Source organism: Neophocaena asiaeorientalis, unplaced genomic scaffold (genome assembly GCF_003031525.2).
Source record: "Neophocaena asiaeorientalis asiaeorientalis breed wild unplaced genomic scaffold, Neophocaena_asiaeorientalis_V1.1 scaffold110, whole genome shotgun sequence".
Taxonomy (NCBI): domain Eukaryota; kingdom Metazoa; phylum Chordata; class Mammalia; order Artiodactyla; family Phocoenidae; genus Neophocaena; species Neophocaena asiaeorientalis.
In genome coordinates, this window is record NW_020175053.1 from 6284975 (window position 1) to 6305419 (window position 20445).

General features: G+C 58.3%; 2 protein-coding genes across 4 annotated transcripts in view; both read left to right on the forward strand.

Annotated features, from left to right (window-relative positions):
* The first annotated feature begins 9442 nt into the window (after positions 1-9442).
* Positions 9443-20445, forward strand: part of GNB1L (G protein subunit beta 1 like) — a 48866-nt gene continuing 37863 nt past the window's right edge. For 2 of the 3 annotated variants that reach the window (XM_024763705.1, XM_024763706.1), the window contains exons 1-2: positions 9443-9584; positions 9684-9740. The gene's annotated coding sequence lies outside the window, so the exon portion shown is untranslated. Of the gene's footprint in view, positions 9741-20445 lie in introns of all 3 variants that reach the window. The other variant, XM_024763707.1, reaches the window with a different exon arrangement.
* On the forward strand, positions 9509-13614 carry RTL10 (retrotransposon Gag like 10). Its single transcript, XM_024763708.1, has 3 exons — positions 9509-9584; positions 9684-9740; positions 11306-13614. Exon 3 carries the CDS (start codon positions 11531-11533, stop codon positions 12671-12673), a length of 1143 nt encoding a protein of 380 aa, XP_024619476.1. The 5' UTR covers positions 9509-9584; positions 9684-9740; positions 11306-11530; the 3' UTR covers positions 12674-13614.

Below are 20445 nucleotides of genomic sequence, written 5' to 3' on the forward strand. Positions count from 1 at the left end.
GCGTGCCCTGCCCATGATGCCCCTGACGCGCCTGGGGTGGCCGCCCATCCGTCACCATGGGGAAATCCCTTCCGAGTCATGCTGTGCTGGGGTCAGCGTGCGGGGGGTCCCCATCACCCTGCCCTGGAGGACCCTGCCTTTCCTCCTGGAGCAGAGCCTCCTGGGAACGCAGGCTGTGTTCCAGAGCCACCTGCCAGTGTCATGGCCGGTGACAGGAGTGGGATGATGCTGAGGCCCTGTCCCCCGAATGTTCCGCTTTCCCGGGGCCCCATCCAGCTTGTTGGCTGGGCTCAGGCTAATCCCGCACATGGAGGCTGACGGGGAGGGAGGCCCCCAGCACCTGTCAGTCACCGCGGAGAGGTGGCGCTGACAGCGACGGGCAGGGCCCGGTATTGTACTGGGGCTTTAGCGGCGGTTAATCTCGTGTCTTCCCTAAGAAAACATCACTTAGTCTGCCGCCCGGGAGCCCTGGGTGGGACCCTGCTTGTCAGCGAACAAAGGAATGTCTTTGCGCCTTAATGGGCCTGCGGGAACTCAGACGCCGCTCGCGTGAAGCGTGTGCAGCGGCCCTCAGACGCCCCATTGAGACGCCAAGTGCCGGGAGGGGCCAGGCCTCTTGACAAATGCAGCGCGATCAGCCGTGTCCCGTTTAACGCCCGGGTGGTGGCCCCGCGAGGAGGTTCCCTCTGCGCTGGGCATGGCCTCCCAGCCTTGGAGGCAGGGGGCGGGCTTTGCGGGGTCAGCTGACCGGGATGGAAGGGGGGCCCTGGACACTGGGATGGCCGCATGGGGCCAAAGAGGGACCTGACGCGGCCTCGCGGCGTGATGCCGGGTGATGCAGTCGGGCTGGGAGCCCCACGTACCTGCCAGGGAGCCGCCCCACGTCAGTGCCCCTGCAGCCCCTTTCCCAGGGCAGCCTCGATCCAGCTGTGCCTGCGACATCCTCTCTCTGGTCAGTTCACGCAGCCTGTGTGGCCACCGAAGGGAGAACAAAGCCCCCACGGTGCTCGGGACAGCCCTGGGGCGCCGCCAGTGTGGAGGGCCCTCCCCCACGCGGGGCTCACCCCCTCCCTGTCCCAGGCAGGGGCCTGGCCCCGTTCCCAAACATCAGGAGCCACATAAGGGCCCGGCCATGTCCCCCATCCCCCTGCCCTGGGGGCTCCAGTGGGGTGGTGTGTGCAGACCCAGGCTTCCCTCGCTGACCCCCAGTCCCCTGCCCTGCACTTGGGGAGGCACCCGCTATACTCTTGGGTCTCAGGCCGGAGCTAGGCACAGGGCATTCTGTCCTGCTTGTGTGTCCCTCAGGCCTGCCTGGCTCCAGGGTCGCTCACTGCGTGGCCTGAGACCCCTCCCTGGGCAAAGCCCGGTTCCAATCCCTCCTCCCAGGGAGCGTAGGGAAGGGCCAGAACCCCACAGGCCAGGTGCTCTCCACCTGGGCCCAGGGCCGCCTCCTGCACCTTGGCATGTTTTTATGGTGCAATGAAAACAGGACTTTAATTCCTCGGACTGTCTGTGTAACCTACAGTGGCCCCGCGATGCCCTGCGCTCATCTGTGGCTGCGAGTTGTGCAGTGACGTGGAGGCGCTGCCGCTGCGGTCAGCCCACCCCTCCCCTGCCTCTCCCTCCGTTGGGAAGCCCTCTGCCACCACCCCAGTCCTCTCCCAGCCCCCTGAGGTGCTGTCCCCGAGGTCCTGGGCCCCCAGAGAGGCGGATACACAGGGGAGGGTGACCAGTCCTCAAGGGCTGGGCTGAGGGCTACACACCCTCCGCAGGCCGTGGGTGACCCCCAGCATCCCACAGCCATGTGGTGACCCCCAGTGTTGCTGGGTGGGTAGCAGGGAACACCCACCCCACACGTGCCTCAGCCATAGTTTCACACGGTGGCAGGCCTGGCTGAGTAGGTGACCGCCAGGTCCAGCCAGGGGTCCTCCAGGCAGAGTTGCCCTGTGAGAAACAGCCATTGTCAGGTGGTGCCCATAGGTCGGGGCATCTGTCCTGTGGCCACAAGCCAGGCAACAGCTCAGAGACGTGGCTGGTGTCCTGGCCTGAAGCAGGCCCCAGTGCTGGGCCCAAGACCCTCACCCACCACTCACTGCCTGACGCTGAGCTTCCAGGAGCTGCCGTGGTGCAGGTGGCCCAGGGCCCTGCAAGAGGGACGCCATGAGTAGGCTGGGCAGTGCGCTTGTCCGGAGGCCCAGGGCCACCAGGCTGAATGACTGAGCCCTGTGGACCCTGTTCAGGCTCTGGGCACCCGGCCCACCCCAGTCAGGGCACCCCCCACAGTGAGGCCTCAGTGCCCCACACTCACATCACTCACGGAAGCATCTGGTTCTTACGAGTCCACCATGAGAGGCTCCTCCGTGCTGGCCGGGTCTGGGCCAGGCCACCAAGAGCCCCAGGCTGTCCCCACTCATCCCTGAGCCCCTCTGGGAGCCCAGGACCCCTGGCTGCCCTCACCTGAGCCATGGCCTCTTCCTGCCCAGCTTGACCAAGCCTGCCCTGACCTCCACTGCCCACCTCCTTTCTGGTCAGTGCCCACCGGTCCTGCTCGGTCCACCCTTGGGTCCTAGTCCGGGTGCACGTGGGGGGACGCTGTGGGCCAGTCACTGCCAGAAACAGGTTGGGAGATGCCCCCACACACCCCCGGGGCGAACAAGCCCAGCAGGTTGCCTGGGCCCGAGGTGGCCACATCACAAACAGCCCCACGAGTGTCCCCTGCCCTGTCTCTGCTGTAGTGCCAAGGTCCCACAGCACATCCCTCTGCTGGCCCAGTCCTGTCGGGAAGCATCTTTGGTGGAAGTGATGCCTGATCCCGATGGCCACAGATGGCACCCCCTTGGGCTGGTGCCATGGTGCCTGGGGACAGTAGCTGGGTTGTCCGCCCCGAGTAGCCAGGGTCCGGCTGGAGACCCGCTCCTGCTGACACACCGGATCTTTTGGGCAACACTGGGAGGGAGAAGACTGTTTTATAGATGCTGCTTCTTGGTCTGCAGGAGCTCCGCCTCAGGACAGGTGGGCTGTGGCCTTCAAACCTGGGTCTGACGTCTGTGGGGGGAAGCACAGCCTAGTCTGCCCTGAGGCAGACCCCCGCTCTCCCCGTTTGCTCTCCCCAGGCCCACTCCTCCCCATTGGCCGGCCCTCCCTGCGGCCCAGCTCCTGGAGATCTCTCGGGTTTCTGGGCCTGCCCTGAGGGCTCTGGGAACCCTGCACGTCCTGGGCCCCAGCCAAGCACCTGTGCCTTCCCAGGGCCAGCAGAGCATCTTAGAGCTGAGCCCGCCTAATCCCAGCCAAACGTGGCTTATGGTGCTCAGGTGTCCCTAATCCTGAAACTCAAGCCCGGGTCCCAGCAGCCATACCAGCACCGTCCAAGTGGGCAGCAGGAGGACCACCTCCCTCTGCGTGCCTGTTGTTTGGAGCTGACCCACACTGGGGACAGGGCACTCGCAGGGTGAACACCCAATCCTGACGAATGCAGGTGAGCTCAGGAACCACCGAGCCCTCACTGCCTGGCTGGTCCTGCTCCAGCCTTGCCCCCGGGCTGCCCAGCGGCGACAGCAGAAGCAAACAGGAGAGGCAGGCCTGGCTAAAGCCTTGAGATTCTGGCCTCTAGGGTTTCATGGGACAGTGATCCAGCCTGCAGTTCCATGAAATTAAGTTTGTTGGGGTTTTTTTTCCCTAATAAATTTGGGATCTTTATGGCATAAATCTGATGATCAAGTAACACCAAAAGCTTGGGAATAAAGTAGAACCATGAGCAACAGGCACTGTGGCCTTGTTACGTAGCAGCTGGGGGTCAGGAGCCTGCAGGGCCCAGCTCCCTGCCTGGCCGCCAGCCACTGACCCGGCCAGGGCTCCAGGCACTGGGCACGGCCCCCCACGGGCCCCCTTTTCATAATTAGGTTATCGAGGCATGCAGCCCATGATGGCAAGAATGGCTAATGGCCCCTGATGGTCTTAGTATCTTTGAAGAATTTTCATACCCATAAGTTCCCCCAAAGCAGATGTAAGTGGCTCCTGAGCTACCAGGGTCAAGATGTGGGACAGAACAGGAGGCAATCGAAGCAACATTTGGACGTGTCTTCTTTGGGCCCCCACCTGACAAGTGAGAAGACTGATGCCCAGACCCCCAGGTGCCCCGTGGGGCATGAAGGTGCAGCCAGGCCCCTGCCTGTGGGAGAGGGTGGATGGGAGGCGAGCCCTCTGCGGCCTCAAAGGCGCATTGTCCTGCCCCGGTGGCTGGAACTGGGCCGGGTGATTATAATAATAACGTCCTGACGCTCAGCAAGCGGTTGGGTTTCCATAGCTCAGGGAGTATCTGGTTTTCAAAGGGGAGACATTGTACAAGTGGAGTGTTGTTCACATCAGCCGTTCTCTGCAGGTCAGAGGCCCGCCCGGCGCCTGCCTCCTCCCAGAGGTGCATGCCTGGGCACACCGGGCGAGGAACTGCACCGGGAGGCCCTCCCCACCTGCCCTACAGGGCTGCGAGGACCAGGTCCTGCCGCGGGGAGGCAGAGAGTGGGATCACTTCCCCCACGGCACTCGCCTGGCCCTTAAGCCTTTGCCAGGCTGTGCCTCCACCTTCTGCCTGGCCAGCCCCCCTCCTTGGTTATGATTCAGTGCAAGGCTCTCCCTCCAGGAAGCCTTCCTGGAATGGTGTTTTTCTCTTGCCCTAAAGGAGCCTCCCTTCCTCGTGTCTCTGTCCCCAGCATGGTGCCTGGTGTGTAGTAGGTGCTCGAGGCACAGCTGTTGATGAACCTGGGCGTGAAGCCTTTATGTTGTGTTTTCCATCCTGACAGGTCTGAGGAGCCTGCTTTGCAAGGTCTGAGCTCCACACACCGTGTGTCCGTGGAAAGGGGTGCAGCTCAGAGCTGACCTGACTTCCTGCAGCTTTCCTCCTCCAGCTCTCATGTGCCAGGGCCACACAGGGGAGCAGGAGGCCAGGTCTGCTCCAAGTGTTCACTAGGCGCTGTGTGTCTTAATACAGGCAGGCATAGCTGGATTGGTGCTATTGGAGACAGATGTACAGGAGGCAGAGGGGCTGGTCTGGGTGGTGTCTGAGCAGCTTGTATAAAGCTAACTTTTTCCCAAATAAAAGTGATCAACTCCACACAAAATAGAAAAGATACTGTCTGAAGGCACTGAAGATCAACCAAAAGCAATAAAAAACTAGAGGGAATCCAGCCACTGGAAAAAGAAATGTACTGAGTGAGATTCATGTGTATATGCTTTTCCCCTGAGGGCCCTCCCTAGGGCAGGGCACCAGTGACCAGAATGGGAACAGGAAGCTGTAGTCCTGTTGGCTTGAGGTGCCAGAGAACAGCTGGGGTCAGCCAGAGCATCTGGAAATGAGGGAGAAAATCCCTGAAAACCTGCATGTAAACTCCCGTCAGATCCTTGGTTGATGACTAAACTGCTCGTGTGGGAGCGAGACTCAAGGAGGAGAGAGCAGAGATTTCAGTGATCATCCACTGCAGGGGGACAGAGAGTTTGGATCTCAAGTCCCACCAAGTCACAGGGGCTGTGCAAGTACTGTGGGCTTTCCCCTGAAACTACAGCAAGTCCACACCTTGGGAGAAAAAATTAGGTTCCAAGACTAACGGGTTTGTGTAGGACTTAAGGCAAAACTGCAACAGATCCACCCTCACAAAAATAAAACTATGCCTCCAAAAGTTCAAAGTGGAAGGCCTGATGAAACAAAGGCCAACACACTTCAGAAGATAACAGACTCCAAAGGCTCTACAAAATGCCATCAGTGTCCAGAACGCAGCTAAAAATGACTAGATGTGTGAGGAACATGGAAATATGATTCCTAGCCAGGAGGAGAAAGCAGTTCCTAGAAACCAGCCCCAAGATGATCCAGATGTTGGAATTAAATTTTTTAAAAATAAATTTATTTATTTATTTATTTTTGGCTGCATTGGGTCTTTGTTGCTGTGCGCGGGTTTTCTCTAATTGCAGAGCAGGGGCTACTCTTTGTTGCGGTGTGCGGGCTTCTTATTGAGGTGGCTTCTCTTGTTGTGGAGCATGGGCTCTAGGCGTGTGGGCTTCAGTAGTTGTGGCATGCGGGCTCAGTGATTGTGGCTCACAGGCTCTAGAGTGCAGGCTCCGTAGCTGTGGCGCACGGGCTTAGTTGCATCGCAGCATGTGGGATCTTCCCAGACCAGGGTTCGAATCTGTGTCTGCTGCATTGGCAGGCGGATTCCAGGGAAGTCCCTGGAATTAAATTTTAAAACAGCTTTTATAAATATATGTAAGTCCTCAAGGGAAAAATTGGCCATAATGAATGACCACAGAGAATTTTAGCAGAGAAACGGAAATGGTCAAAGAGAACCAAATAGAAATTATAAAACTGAAAAGTGTAACAATAAGTGAAAATGTAACTTGATGGACTTTAACGGATTTTAAGAACAGTTTGGAGATGGCAAAAGAAAGGGTCAATGATCTTGAAGACAAATAAATAAGAATTGTCCAATCAAAAGAATAGAAAGTAAATATAGTGGTAATATGGATCTGAGAGACCACAGTAGAAAGTCTAGGGACTTCCCTGGTGGTCCAGCGGTTAAGACTCCGAGCTCCCAGTGCAGGGGGTCCAGATTCGATCCCTGGTCAGGGAACTAGATCCCACGTGCCGCAACTAAGCGCCTGCATGCCGCAACTAAAAGATCCTGCACGCCGCAACGCACATCCTGCATGCAGCAACAAAGATCCCACGTGCCGCAACTAAGACCCGGCACAGCCAAATAAATAAATATTTTTTAAAAAAAGAAATAAAGTTTAATATAATTGTGCTTCGGAGGGAGAAAAGAGAGAGAATGGGGCATAAAAAAAATTTGAAGAAATGATGACCTGAAATTTCATGAATTTTGGATCAACTTATAGATCCAAGAATCCCAACAAATCTCAAGCAGTATAAACATAAAAACAAACAGCCAGGCAGGCAGGCATATCACAGTCAAGCTCTTGAAAATCAAAGACAAAGAGGAAACTGTGAGAACAGTTGGAGGAATAAGGACTGACTTATTATTAATTATTATTAGACACTTAATAAGTGTCTGACTGCACATCGAAAAAATGAAGGTGAGAAGAAATGGAATGAAATCTACATTCAGAAAGAAAGCCAACCCAGAAATATTATTCAAAAATGAGGGAGAAATGAAGACACTTAGGTGACAGCTGGAGTGATTGCTTGCACTACAAGAACTAAGGTAGGAGTGACCAGAGCAAATTTGAACAAAGAAATGGCAGGAATGGTTCTGGGTTCTGCTGTCCACCAGCAGGCTCTAGGGACGGGCCCTGAGGAAGGTCCAGGGGCAAGCAGCACAGGCAGGCTTAACAGGCTGGCAGTCCTCAGGCAGCTGGCGTCACCTCTTGGGCTGCGTGTCCCTGTTTCCTTGCTGCCCTGGCTCTGGGGAGCCACAGACCTGACACCAACCCTGAACACTTCAGAGCCTGACGACTGCCTCTGAGCCTCCCAGTTCAAACACACATCCAGGTCCAATAAGCACATGAAAAGATGCTGAACATCACTAGTCACTAGGGAAATGCAAATCAAAACCACAAGGTACCACATCATGCCCATTAAGATGGCCATTATTTAAAAAAAAAAAGAAAGAAAAAGAAGAAAAGAACACCTGTTAGTGAAGATGTGGAGAAATTGGAACCCTTGTGCATTGCTGGCGGGAATGAAAACTCATGCAACCACTGTAGAAAATTTGGCAGTTCCTCAAAAAGTTAAACATAGCATTACCATATGACCCAGCAATTCCACTCCTAGGTACATACCCAAAACAATTGAAAGCAGGGACGCAAACAGATATTTGTATACCCACATTCACAGCAGCATCAGTCACAACAGCCAAAAGATGGGAGGAACCCAAGTGTCCACCAACAGATGAATGGATAGACAAAATGTAGAAAGGAATATTATTGTCTTAAAAAGGAACAATAAGTCTGATAGGTGCCACACCATGGATTAACCTTTAAAACATTCTTCTAAGTGAAATGGCAAATAATATGTGATTCCAACTATACGAGGTACCTAGAATAGGCAAATTAATATAGACAAAGTAGAAGTTACTGGGAGCTTGGGAAAGGGGTGGTGAGGAGGAGTGTTTAATGGGGACAGAGTTTCTGTTTGGGGTAATGAAAAAGTTCTGGAGATGGTGGTGGTGAAGGTTGCATAATAATATGAATATACTTAGTGCCACTGAATGTAGACTTAAAAATGGTTAAAATAAATTTTATGTATATTTTACCACAATTTAAAATATATATATACATAGAAGATGTCCTGAATAACAAAATAAAGTTTTGGAGCCAAAAAGGTATTTTCTGATGGCGTGGCCCAGTTGGGTGGGTGTGGTTGGGTGTTTTGCACAAGTCTGCTGCCCACTCTCCGCTGACTGCCCTGAGTTGGCCTTAGCTGCCAAACTGTCGGGAACTCCCCCTCTCCTTTGAAGCAGGAAGTTTAAATTATCAGGTCAATTAGGAAAGACACAACCGAAAAATACAAGTTTCATTCACACTTCCAGGAGGCGTTTCCTGGCTGGGTGCCACCTCTATTATTTTTGGCGAGGCTGCTGAAAGCCCCACAAACCCTGAGAAGGTACAGTGTAATCTTTGATTCTGTTTCAAGGATCAAAGCAAGTGAGTTTGGCTGTAAATGCAGATAACATTTCAGAGATGGTTTCATGAAAGAAGTCGCTAGACCAGGGCAGAAAGGGAGCTGGTGTTACATCACTTCCAGTGACCTCGGCCGCCTTGGCCCTGGTAACCTGTCCCCACCTGGGGGCCCCGGGGCACGAGGTGCTAGAGGTCTCGCACGTAGGGCAACAGCTCTCCCCCGCACCGGCGCCTCCAGTGCCAGGGCGCTGGCTGGGCAGCCGCTCAGGGTCCAGCCTTGAGGGGTGAGTCGAGCCAGCCCGCCTACGGCGAGGGAACCGGGCCCTCAGGGGACGGTCCTCGGGGCCAGCCCCGCCCCGTCGCTCCTGGGCGCACGTACGCGCCCGGCCCCTGCTGGTCTCCAGCTACGGGTATTCTCCGGGCACTCCGTCCAGGAAACGCTGAAGCCCCTGTGTGCCAACCCTCCCAGGTGCCCTCGGCCCCCAACATCCCTCCTGACGCTCAGCACTAACTCAGTGCAGTTGTCGCCGCGTCTGTCCCTGAGTCCCAGCTAGAGCCAGGTGGGCGCCACGATCCCGCCGCACCGAGCCGCTCCTCAGCGCAGCGCACCGCCGGCGCCTGCGCACGCGGCCCCGCCCGCCCTCCGGACCCGGCCCTTCCTGCGCCTGCGCACGCGGCCCCACCTGCTCTCGTGGCACTCCGCGCGGCGTCCGGCTGAGCGCCCTCCCATCAACCCTCGCGCCCTGCTGCCCCGCTGGCAGGGCCCGGAAGCGCCTGCGCGACCGAGGCTTCACGACGCAGGGCGCAGGCGCAGCGCGGCTGGGAGGCCAGCGAGGGGCGTTCCGGGAGCCAGCGCGGGGACGTAGGGGTCGGCCGCGCGCACGCAGGGGGCGTGGCCGCACGACAAGGCGGTGCTGGGGCTCGCACTGCTCGCGGCTGGGGTCGCGGGCCGCGGCCGGCGGGTTAGTGCGTTGGGGTCCGCGCCCTTCCGTCCCTTCCCGACCCCGGTCCGCGCCGGCCCTGGCCTCGCCTCACGGCGGCCGGTCTCGTCCGTTTTGTAGGTGCGCTCGGACTCGCTGTCGAGGGAACCGGACCGTCGTGGCGCCGCGTGGCCGCAGGTAGATGGGCTTCGTGCGGCGGCGCCTGAACCGGGCGCGGCCTCGGCTCCGCGGGCGCACGCTGTCCTGTCCCGGGGAAGGGCCGGGTCCCTCGGCGCCGGGCAGGCTGGGGACCTCGCTCCCCGAATTAGTGAGAGCCAGGCGGGGCGGGGTCCCGGGCGTTCACGGCAGCGGCTGCCTCCCCTCACAGGAGGCAGGAGTGGGAGTGGTTGTGGTTCGTGGTCACCTTTTTTTCAGCGCTCGGTGAGGAACTGGGCTGGACGGCATTTACCTGCTGTCTTCGGTCTCTGCCGCCCTAGCGTGTTTTTAGTGTTAGGATGGGACGGGCTTTCGGGTGGAAGACCCCCACCCCCCGCCTCGCCACCAGCGTTGGGGGTTGGGGAGGCAGGTGCTGGGGCCCCTGGCGGCTCCGAATGCTGCAGGCCGCCCTGGGAGGTCCTGGGCGGAAAGACCAACAGGCCGTGCCCCCTGGAGGAGCTCCCGCAGATGGGGGTAGGTAAACACGTGGGAAGCCGCCCCGAAGGTGAGTGCAGACTGGCGCCCCTAGGTGGGAGCCGGTTGAGCAGTGGGGGGCGGGGTGTGTGTGTGTGTGTGCAGGGCTTGTTGGGGAAATCGCGCTAGGAGGGGTGAAGCAGAGAGCGCTCTGTGCAGGCCAGGAGTGGACCTCGTATTGCAGGGAGACTGGGGAGGTGGCTACCCTCAGGCTGGACTACGGGAGGGCTCCTTGCATCCGACGGGAACTGCACCTCCTTTTTTGTTTTGCGTTTCTTTGGGCTGCTCAGGGGTGATGGTCACTGTTCTCCAGGCCCTTTGCAGGGACCACCTTGGGGTGGGGAGAGTAGACAGAGCAAGTGGAATTTAACTCGGGTTCGGATTCTGGGCTGTTGACAGGGAGGGGAATGCAGGGAGGATGTGTTTGGGGTGGGGGTGGCTGCACTGTGAGTAGCGACATGAGTCTGGGAGACACAGGACGGGTGTGGGGGTGGGGGGAAAGCTGGAAGGCACACAGGTAGTGCTTGCCATGCTTCTGGGGCTGTGATGTAAAAAGATCTTATGACACACTCTGCACCTGACAGTACAGTGCTTGGGCGGTGGGAGACGGTTCACAGGACTGTGAAGCGTAGCTTGTAAATGGCGTGGTGATGTGTGGTGGGGTCAGCTGCCTCTGCCACTAACTGGTTGGCGTGTGTGGCCACAGATGAGTGACTTTACTCACCACCGTGCCTTGGGGTCAGCCTCATCAGGGGTCATTGTTGGCCATGACTAGAGCCGTCAGTGAAGGTTGTTATTGTCACTCCTGAAATTCTTTGACAGCCATCCAGGCCGTCCAAGGAAGCCCAGGGGGATCTGATCTGGCCCCCTGATCTGGCCTCCTGGGATTGACATCACCGCCATCACATCTTGCCCTTGAAACATCCCAGGTGGCGTGTACCTGCTTTCTGGGACCTCCCAGGCAGGCCTCTGGGCCCCCTTGCATGGAGAGCTCCTGGTGGGGGCCCAGGGTCGGCTGCCCAGTGGTGGTGGTTGGGCCTAGTTCCCACTCTTCCCACCTTGTTTTTGGACAGATCGCCTCGGATGGTGGCCTGCGTCTGACAGTCCCATCAGCTCTTCTCAGCTCTTCTGAGGCCGCAGTGGTCAGCTCCCCGCTCAGCACTTGCCTGGAGCACCCCTTCGCAACCGTCTGTCCTGTTGTGTCTGCGCGCCGCTTCTGCCCACCCTCTGGGCGCCGTCCCTCCCTCCTCTCCCCCTTCTTTCTCTAGTTGACGTGGCAGCTCCCGTCTGCTCCCAGCATGCCTCGTGGCCGGCGCCAGGGCCCTCGCAATCCCATCCGGGCGGCAGCCAACTACGCCAATGCACACCCCTGGCAGGAGGACGGGGCCACTCCTGGGGTTGCGTACACCCCCCTAGTGGATCCCTGGATTGAGCGGCCCTGCTGTGGGGACCCTGTGTGTGTGCGCACGACCATGGAGCAGAAGAGCTCAGCGAGTGGTGCTGTGGGCTGTAAGCCCGCGGAGAGGGGCCCCCCGGCAATGCGCATGGGCCTGCGGCCCCTCAGGGTGGACTTCCACTGGGTGCCCGGCTCAGACCCAGGCACCTTCGATGGCTCCCCTTGGCTGCTGGACCGCTTTCTGGCCCAGCTGGGCGATTACATGTCCTTCCGCTTTGAGCACTACCGGGACAACCTCAGCCGCGTCTGCGAGATCCTCGGGCGCCTGACGGGCCGAGCCCGGGCGTGGGCAGCCCCCTACCTCAATGGGGACCTGCCCCTGCCTGACAACTATGAGCTTTTTTGCCAGAATCTTGAGGAAGTTATTCAAAACCCAAACAACTTTGCTGAGTACCACGCTGCAGGGCCCTGTTCTTTGCCTCTGGCCTCGAGCCAGCCACCAGTGGCCCCACAGCTGCCTGTGGTGAGACAGTACTTAGCTAGGTTCTCAGAGGCCTTGGCCCTCAACATGGGCACTCCCCCCAGGTCTGTCCCTGCTGCTCTGGCCACCCCCACTGTTTCTAGTTCCAATTCCACATCTAGAAATGCTCTATCTGAGCAGCTGCTAGCCATGGAGAGCAGCTCTGGGCCTGTGGAACCTTCTGCCTTGTCCAACTCTGCAGGCAGTGCTGGTCCTGGTCCCGTGGGGCCATCTTCTTCCCAGCCAGGGGAGGCGGCCCCCAAACCTGTCCTTGCAGTTGCAGAATCTGCTGAACCCCCTGCCCAGAAACCAGGTCCCACTAACCCAGGGGGTCCAGGACCCCAGAAAACAAAGGAGGAGGTTTCTGAGACAGAGGCAGGCCAGGAGGCATCCTTAGGTACCCCACAGGGGGCAGTGGACACCCCAGCCACCCCAGGAGAGCCACCATTCTGTCCCACGCCCCAACCCACAGCACTGGATTCCGAACACGGCCTGGGCAGGTACGGCAGTGCCCCCTTGTCGTGAAGTGGTCTGTGTGACCAGGGAACCCCACGGCCCCCCTGTCAGGATGGTGGGGTATTGCCAGCTAACTCTAGATGGGATGCACCAGGTAGTGCCCTGTCCACTTGCCCCATTGCTGGGCAGGAGATGGACTTGTTTGGTGTCTACCGTGTCTGAGCACAAACAGCTCCCCTTAAACTCCCACCCCAGGGCACAGCAGGACAGTGGCCTCTGCCCTGTGCCCCTCATTCTCCAACTCTGGCCCAGAGGCTGCCTCCCACTGGGCTCTTGGCTGCATCTCAACACCTTGTTGGGAAGCGCCTTCTCACCTGGCCTGTTCCCACTAGTTGGAAAGAATTGCGTAGATCAGTCCCCATCAAGTTTGTACAGTCCTTGTAACTAGTCCCCCCCAAACCCACCCCCTTCAGTGCTGGCTGGGACTGGACTGGGTCCGCTGTGCCAGCCCTTTTGGACCTAACTCCTGTGGTATCTGCTTTGACTCCTGCCCCAGTCTCTGCTCCCTGTGTCCCCTATTCTCTGGACTGGAAGTTAAGGAAGGTTGCATGGAGGAAGCAGCTGCTTTCATTATTCAGTATAAGTGGGAGGGTGTCTTGGCAGAGAAGGGTGCTTCCTTACGTACGGGCTTACCAGCAGCCCTGGCCCACTGGGACAGCTTTAATGCAGGAGGGTGGAGTGGGGGCCTCCTTGCCAGTCTCAGCTCCCTTTCAGGCATTTGCCTGCAGTGTTAGCATCTAGTCTTGTTTTGGCCCGCGCTGCCCTCCCCTCTGCTCTTCAGCATCCTGCCTCCACACCCACTCGTGTACTTGGCTGCTTCAGCACTCAACGCCCAGCGCTGTAATGACTTGTGCCTCTGGATGGACTGTGAGTCCCTAGGGCAGGGCTCCATCAGTCAACCTCTGTCTCTGCTACACAGTCGGTGCTATTAAACATGGGTTGGATCCATGGCTGAGTGAGTCCTTGTCCATCAGTGGGAGCAGTCTGGGCCCAGCTGCGAGCACCTGGTCAGCGTTGCAGGTGTGGTTCATGGCAGGGGCTTGAATCCTTGCAGGGTCTGGCTGAATGGGTGGGAGTGGGAGGCTTGGTGGGAGGGGTGTGGCTTTGAGAACTATCTTCCAGGCCAGCGGTGAAGTGAGCAGGCAGCAGGCCAGGGCTGTGAGTCCCCAGGGCCGAGGGTGGAGTGAAGGAGTACCCGCTCTGCACAGGGAGGGTTTTCTAGTAACAGCTGACTGGGAGGCTTCTCCAGCCCAGGTCAGCACAGGACAGGCACAGTGCATCTGCTCTGAGGGACAGATAGGCAAACATTTCAGGCCCCTGGGTCCTATAATTGGGAAAACAAAACACCTTCCTGGAGAATAGGAAAGAAGTGGAAATATAACTGCAATCAGAAAGTCATTTTAGGAAGGAAAGTAATAAGCAAATGGTAAATTTTAAGTAAAATAGACATTGTTGGGATTACTTCATTAGTAATTTGCTTGAAAATGTTCTGGGTTCAGGTGGTTTTATTTCTGAGTTATTTTACGGCACAGACACCTCATAAGTAAAACAGCTGCAAGTCTTAGAAGTAGGTGGGAAGCTGATGTAGCCCCAAAGCGAAACAAGCAAGCTGATAAGAAATCAGTGTGCACCCTTGGTTCTGATCCAGTGGAGGAATTTGGATGTTCCAGCCCAGCCTGGTCACACTGCTGCCCCCATGCTATTGCTCAGGCCCGGGCCCTCCTGCAGGCTGTCCTGGTCAGCTGTGGCCTGGCCCACCTATGGGTCTGGTGTCGTTGGCAACATTGGGGCCCCAGAGCTGCCCTCTGGGGCGGGTGGCCCAGTCAGCAACCCTCTGCACAGGCTGCCTCTCCCGTCTCCACTTAGTGGACCTGGAGTGAGTTCCCTCAGCCCAAGATTTCCATCTTCCCTTTTGACCCCCGGTCTCACTGGGGGCCTTTTCCCCCTCGGGCCCCAGACAGCTCCTGCAGGCTCGGGTTATGGTCCAGCATACCTCTCATGAGGGTCATCTGCAACGGCAGGCCCGGGGGCTTTGGGGAGAGACTGGACAGATGACCTGTGGAAAATGGGTTCTGTTGGTGTGCCCTGGCCATGAAGAAAAGGACGGGAGGGCAGGCCTCAGTTGTGAGGGCAAGGTCACCCATTCCTGGGGTTGGGAGAGGGTGGGAGGGCGCTGGCCTTCCAGACTGGCAGCACCTATGGTTCCGCAAAGTGACTGCCCCATATTTAGCTGGCACTGTGCCCTGCCTTTGGGCAGATGTGATGACCCAGCTGCTCTCCTCTGGGGGGGAGAAGGAACACAGAGGGCCAGGAGAGGGGGCTCTGCTGTGCGTGGCAGGAGAAGGGCCCTTGGGTCATGGCCACTCCTGGCTCTGCACACGTAGGCAGCCCACCCAGAGGAGGGTGCTCTGGGCCTGGCAGGGTTGCTGGATGTGCTCAGGGTGGGCTGTGCTGGGGCGTGCATTCCAGACCATTGTGTCTGTCCCTTGCTTCCCTTGGAAATACCCGGAGGTCTCATTTTCTAAAGCTGGGACACGGTGGGCACTGTGGGAGGGTTTGTAAAGCGCCCGTGTCCAAGAAAACTTCTAACACCGGAAGTGTTGAGGATGAGGTACTGTGAGATACAGAACATTTTTTAAAGCTGCAGGAACGAAAGGATGTGGAAATTGGTATGGAAGGATGAGCAGAGAACTTGTAAATAAAGCCGAATAAATACAGGGGTTTAGTTCACGCTGGCAGGGCTGTTTCCAATTAATGGGGGTAAAGTGGATCATTCAGTGAGAGGACTTGGAGCAGCTGGTCAGTTGTCTGGAAAACAGTGAAACTCACTGTGTGCCAGCCGTGCTTCAGGTGGATTAAAGATTTAACGGTAAAAAGTCACAAAAGCACCATGGGGAGGTACGGGCAGATTTTCTGCTGTGATTCCAGACATTCTAGGTGCCGGGAACCGCAGGAGGCCTCTGGGCGCGCTGAACCCTGGCCCGCGTGCAGGTGGTGGCTGCTCGCTCCATGGTCTCGGCTGAACCATGAGCCATTGGAATCACCGGTCCTCAAGGGGGCGGGGTAGGGCTGAGTGCCCAGTGGGGGTCACCGCCTTGTTAACAGCCTGGAGGTCCGGCAGCGAGGAGTGCGGTCACCAGGCTGCTGGCGCTGTGTTGGTCAGGGCGGGCCGACTGTGCTGCAGGAACAGAACCTCCACATCGTGGCCACCCCATCCATTGTGGTCCCTCGGGTAGTGCCGACAGGGCTCCACTGGCTACATCTCTCCATGACTGCAGAGACTGGGGAAGGACCGCTGTGAACCACTAGTGGTGCGCATCACTCCCCTCTGTTCACCTGGCCTGAGGGAGCTGCTGCGCCCTCCCGCGAAGTGGGTGGGGCCCTCAGCGCCAAGCCACGGGACACAGCCGTGCAGCCGTGTGGGGGGCCACATGGGCCGTGGGGAGAGATGCCCGTGCACACCTGCTCAGGCTGCGTGGCCTAAGCGACAGGAGGTGCTTCCTCCCGGTCCTGGAGCCCGGGCATCCGAGATCCAGGTGTTGGCAGGGTTGGCTGCTCCCGAGACCCCTCACCTCGCTGTGTGTCCCCTGACGGTCTCCCTCAGTGTGTCTGTGTCCTCGCCCCCTTATGAGGACACCGGTCCTATTGGATCAGGGCCTACCATATGACCGCATTGAAGCTTAATCCCCTCTTTGAAGCCTCTGGACACAGCCACGTCTGAGGTGCTGGGAGTGGAGCTTCAACATGGGAACTTGGGGGAGACAGCTGAGCCATCAGAACGCCCGACATGGGTTTGTTTGTTTCCCATCTTTGCAGTCTTGGGCAGTGCTGTCGTGAGCATCCTTCTGACGTCGCCCCTGTGTGCAGAGCTGCTCCAGCCCCGAGCAGGATGTGCCCAGTTCTGTATCTGGGACCCCTACAGAGGGTGCGAAGATGTTACTCTGTATTCCCAAGTTTAAACATTCTTCCTTTCACGTGACTCTGGAATCTCCTGGCCTGCAGGGCGCCCTTGACAGCCCGTTCCTTCTCCCTGGGTGCCCTGTCTCCCTGTTGGCGGGGCCGTAAGAAGGTGAAGAGGGACGTCCCTGGCTGCTTTCCACCTGTGTGTCTGAGCAGTGCCGGCCTGGGCCAGCGGTCGGGAGTGAGCCCGCACCCTTACACCTGCCTGTGCGGGTGGCAGAAGTGCAGCCACGGTGCAGGGACACCTGCTGGCCGCTGGGAGTGCCACATCGGCCCCCGAGAGGCCTCAAGTGATAGCGCCCTTCACCACCACCATGCTTAGGGGCCCCTCTCCAAGTGGGACTGGGTTCACGGGAACTTCCTGAGCACCAGCCTGCGGGCGTCAGCCCCATCCCAGGCCCTGGGGAGGGCCATCTGGGCACTGATGTCAGCCCTGGGGAACTGGCCCCTGTGGACCATCCCTCCTGGCGGTAGTGGGCCCCAGAGGCCGGTGCTGGTGCCTGGGAACGGTCCCACTTCCTGTAAAACATGGAGCTTTTCTGTGCATTCACCGGGAACAACCAGGGCGGCAGCCCATTGCTAGCCGGTCCCACCCTGGCCCCTAAGTGGCAGGCAGGCCGGCTGAGAACACCCAAGTGGCCTTCCTTCCTGCCATCTCCAGCTCCTGGACCAGTGGCTCCTCACCCTGGCATTTCCTCCTGGCCCGGCAATGATGGCCTGTCCCCCCATCCCAAGGAGTCCAATTGGTGCCTCCAAGCCCTCAGCTGTAGGAAGCCCTTCATACCTTGTGTTGGTCAGGCCGCAGAGGTGCTTAGGGGAGAACGGGCTGTGCTCACCTCTGCCTAGGCACCCATCATATCACGTGGACCTTGACCCCAGCGGAGGAGCCTGGTCCTCTGTGGCCATCTTCCCCAAACACGGGGCAAGTTGGAAAGGACACTCACAGCCCCCAAGGAACTTCACACGAATTGCTGGCAGCTGCCCAAGGGCCCGGGATGCTGCCCCAGGGATGTGAGGTCAGCGCTGCTGGATCCTGCCAGAGGGAGCAGCGTCCCTTCCGGAGGCTTTGCAGGAGCAGGTGACTTGCTTCTCTTGGATTGAACAAGAGGCTCAGGCCCAGGACGGGTGGGTGGCTGTCCTCCCTGGGTCTCAGGAGCACAGCACTCAGCTCCACTTCCGAAACTCATGTCCACAGCCATCCCCGAGTTTGCTTGTAGGCCCTCTGGCTCACAGGGAGGTGCCCTGCGCACAGGGGGCGGGGTGGGTAGGCTGTAGTCGGGACTCGGGGGGCTCCTGCCGGCTGGGCTCAGGAGTCTTCCCCGTGCACGTGCAGAACAACCAGCACGGGCCTGCCAGCCTCAGGCCGTGCACAACCGGGCGCAACTGAGGCCACCACCTGGGCTTCTGGGTGACGCTGTGCCAGAGGTGGGCAGGCCCAGGGAAGGGCTATGAGGGTGTTCCTAGTCTCCCCCCACCCCCACACACACGGACACATCAGGCCCCGGGAGGCAGGCATGGCTGGGTTGGGGGAAGGCAGTGTAGGGATGGTGCCCGGTTCCCGCCTCCCCAATGGGCTCTGAGGCCCGCTAAGCACGGGGCTGCTTGTGGCACCGTCCTCCTCCCCACCCCCTCCCCGGGCCAGGGAGCTGCCTCCCCGGAACCCCTCTCCAGGATCCGCATCTTTGAAGCCATGGATACTGACAGAGGATTCAGTGAATCCAAGGTCGCCAGCCGGGCGTTGACAGATGCCCGGCCACGATACTATTTCTGATTTAATAACCGAATGGGAGGCTGGCCCTTGGTAATAATTAGGGCTAATTACTGAGGAGGTGTTGACAGAAAGGCTGAGAGGAAACAAACTACCTTTATCCCGGGGCTTAGAGTCAGATTACACTGTGCTATCTGCCTCTCAGAAAGGAGACGCTTCAATCACTCACCAGAGGCTTCAAAGGGGAAGGGGCCCTGGCCGTGCACGGGCTCAGGAGGGCTATGAAGCATGCCTTTGACTCCGAATGGCCACGCAGAGCCCACTCCAGAGATGGTTTCTTTGTGAAGTTTGAGTTCCCTGGGCAAACCTGCCGCTGCACCCGGGCCTGGGTGGGGCTCTGCAGGCACGGGCGGGAGGTGGGGGCCAGGGCTGGTGCTGAGGCCAGGTCCTCCCTGGGCTGGGCCCATGCGTGGCAGTCCGCAGGAAGGCAGGGCGGCTGGTGCGTTTTCCTTGGCCCAGGGAGCGAGCTGCAGGGAACAGGGTAGGGCTGTCACCCAGCAGGCTGTCCCCTGTCTCACCTGGACCCCTGAACTGCAGCTTCTCCACAGCATTGTGGGCCAGTCCGGCCTCCTCGGAGGGGGCTGTGTCCTCGGCCTTACTATTGGGGGACCACTCCTGGGGGCCTGGGTGTCACTCACTGGGCTGCCCTCACCCAGTGAGCCAGCACCGTGGACAGGATGCTGACCCACAGGGACCTCGGTGACAAGAGGCTAACTACCTAGAGGGTTGTCCTGTGTCGTGGGCTTGTTGCTGACGTGCTGTGTGCCGACTCCCCTGGACCTCCCTGCGTTTCAGAGATGGGGGAGGGGTGGTGGTCAGACCTCCATGTCCTGTGAAGCAGGAGGCTTCCCAGTGATCTGGCCTGGACCGCTCTGGGGCTGCCACGTCTGTAACGTGACTTCCAGGGGCCAGTTCTGGGATTTGGGCCTTGCTGTGGTCTGAGCTGATCAGGAAGGTGGAGGGCGACGGGGCCTACTCAGGATGGCCTCTCCAGGTGTGGCCTGGGAGGTGCAGAGGGACTGGGTCTCGGTTCCTCCTGGCCTGGAGAACCAGCCAGCTCAGTTTTCCTGCTAGAATGGCCGTGCCGCATGAGAGAGAGGGGACTGCTGGGTCAGCATCTCCCTTCCCTGGTGCTACTCTGCTTTGGGAGTAACAATGAGCATGAAGATGATAAAAGTTACCAGTAAATCGCTTAGCTGAGTACTGACTACCTTGTGTTGGGGGCGCTATTGATGGATTTAAGTCTATTTATATTAGGGCAAAAATAGGATGGGAAATCACTTTAAATAGGAGAAGCACTTAAAAATTGGCATTAAATCTGTTTAAAGTCACCTTAACTGGAATGAGAAATTGGATCTAAAGCCAGAAAAATCTAGGCAGGAAACTGGGTTTTCATAATACCTTAGTGGTAAATCAAATACCATTAACTGTAGGTCAAGAAAAAATAGCCCCCAAATATTGTTCAATATATGTTATTTGAAAAATAGCCTCCTCGAAAATGGCCAGGAGGGCGGCAGCCCAGTGGTTGCCCTGTGCCTGGAAGGTGCTGGTGCCCTCCCCTTGCGACTGTTGTGCGTGGGGACGGCACGGTCGTCCCGTGATGAACAGCCTCAAGCACTGTGATCCACCCAAGTCTGGAGCTTATTCCGATTTCCTTAGTTTTCCTCTTGTGTCCTTTTCCAGGACCTCAGCTAGGACTATGTGACACTTGGTCACATCTCCTTGGGCCCCTCTGGGCTGTGATGCCTGAGACAGTTTCGAGGCGAGTACCCTCCGCTATGATTTGCCGTGTGTGTTTCTCGAGATCAGCCTGGGGTCTGGGTTTCTAGGAGCAAGACCTCCAAGATAAAGGGCCATCGCACCCTGTCAGACCCAGGGAACGTGCTGTCAGCATGACCTTGATCGCCTGGACGGTGGCGGTTGTCGGGTCTCCCCTGTGAGGAGGGCTGCCTCCACGCACACCCTCGCAGGCAGGGGTCCAGCTCCACCGCCTTGCAGGTCACTTGGAATTCTGCTCAGATTTGTCTGCTCTCCCTGTTGATCTATTTCTTCA

Bases quoted from the DNA above. Each gene is read 5' to 3' on its own strand.
- RTL10 (XM_024763708.1), top strand. From the start codon at position 11,531: ATGCCTCGTGGCCGGCGCCAGGGCCCTCGCAATCCCATCCGGGCGGCA.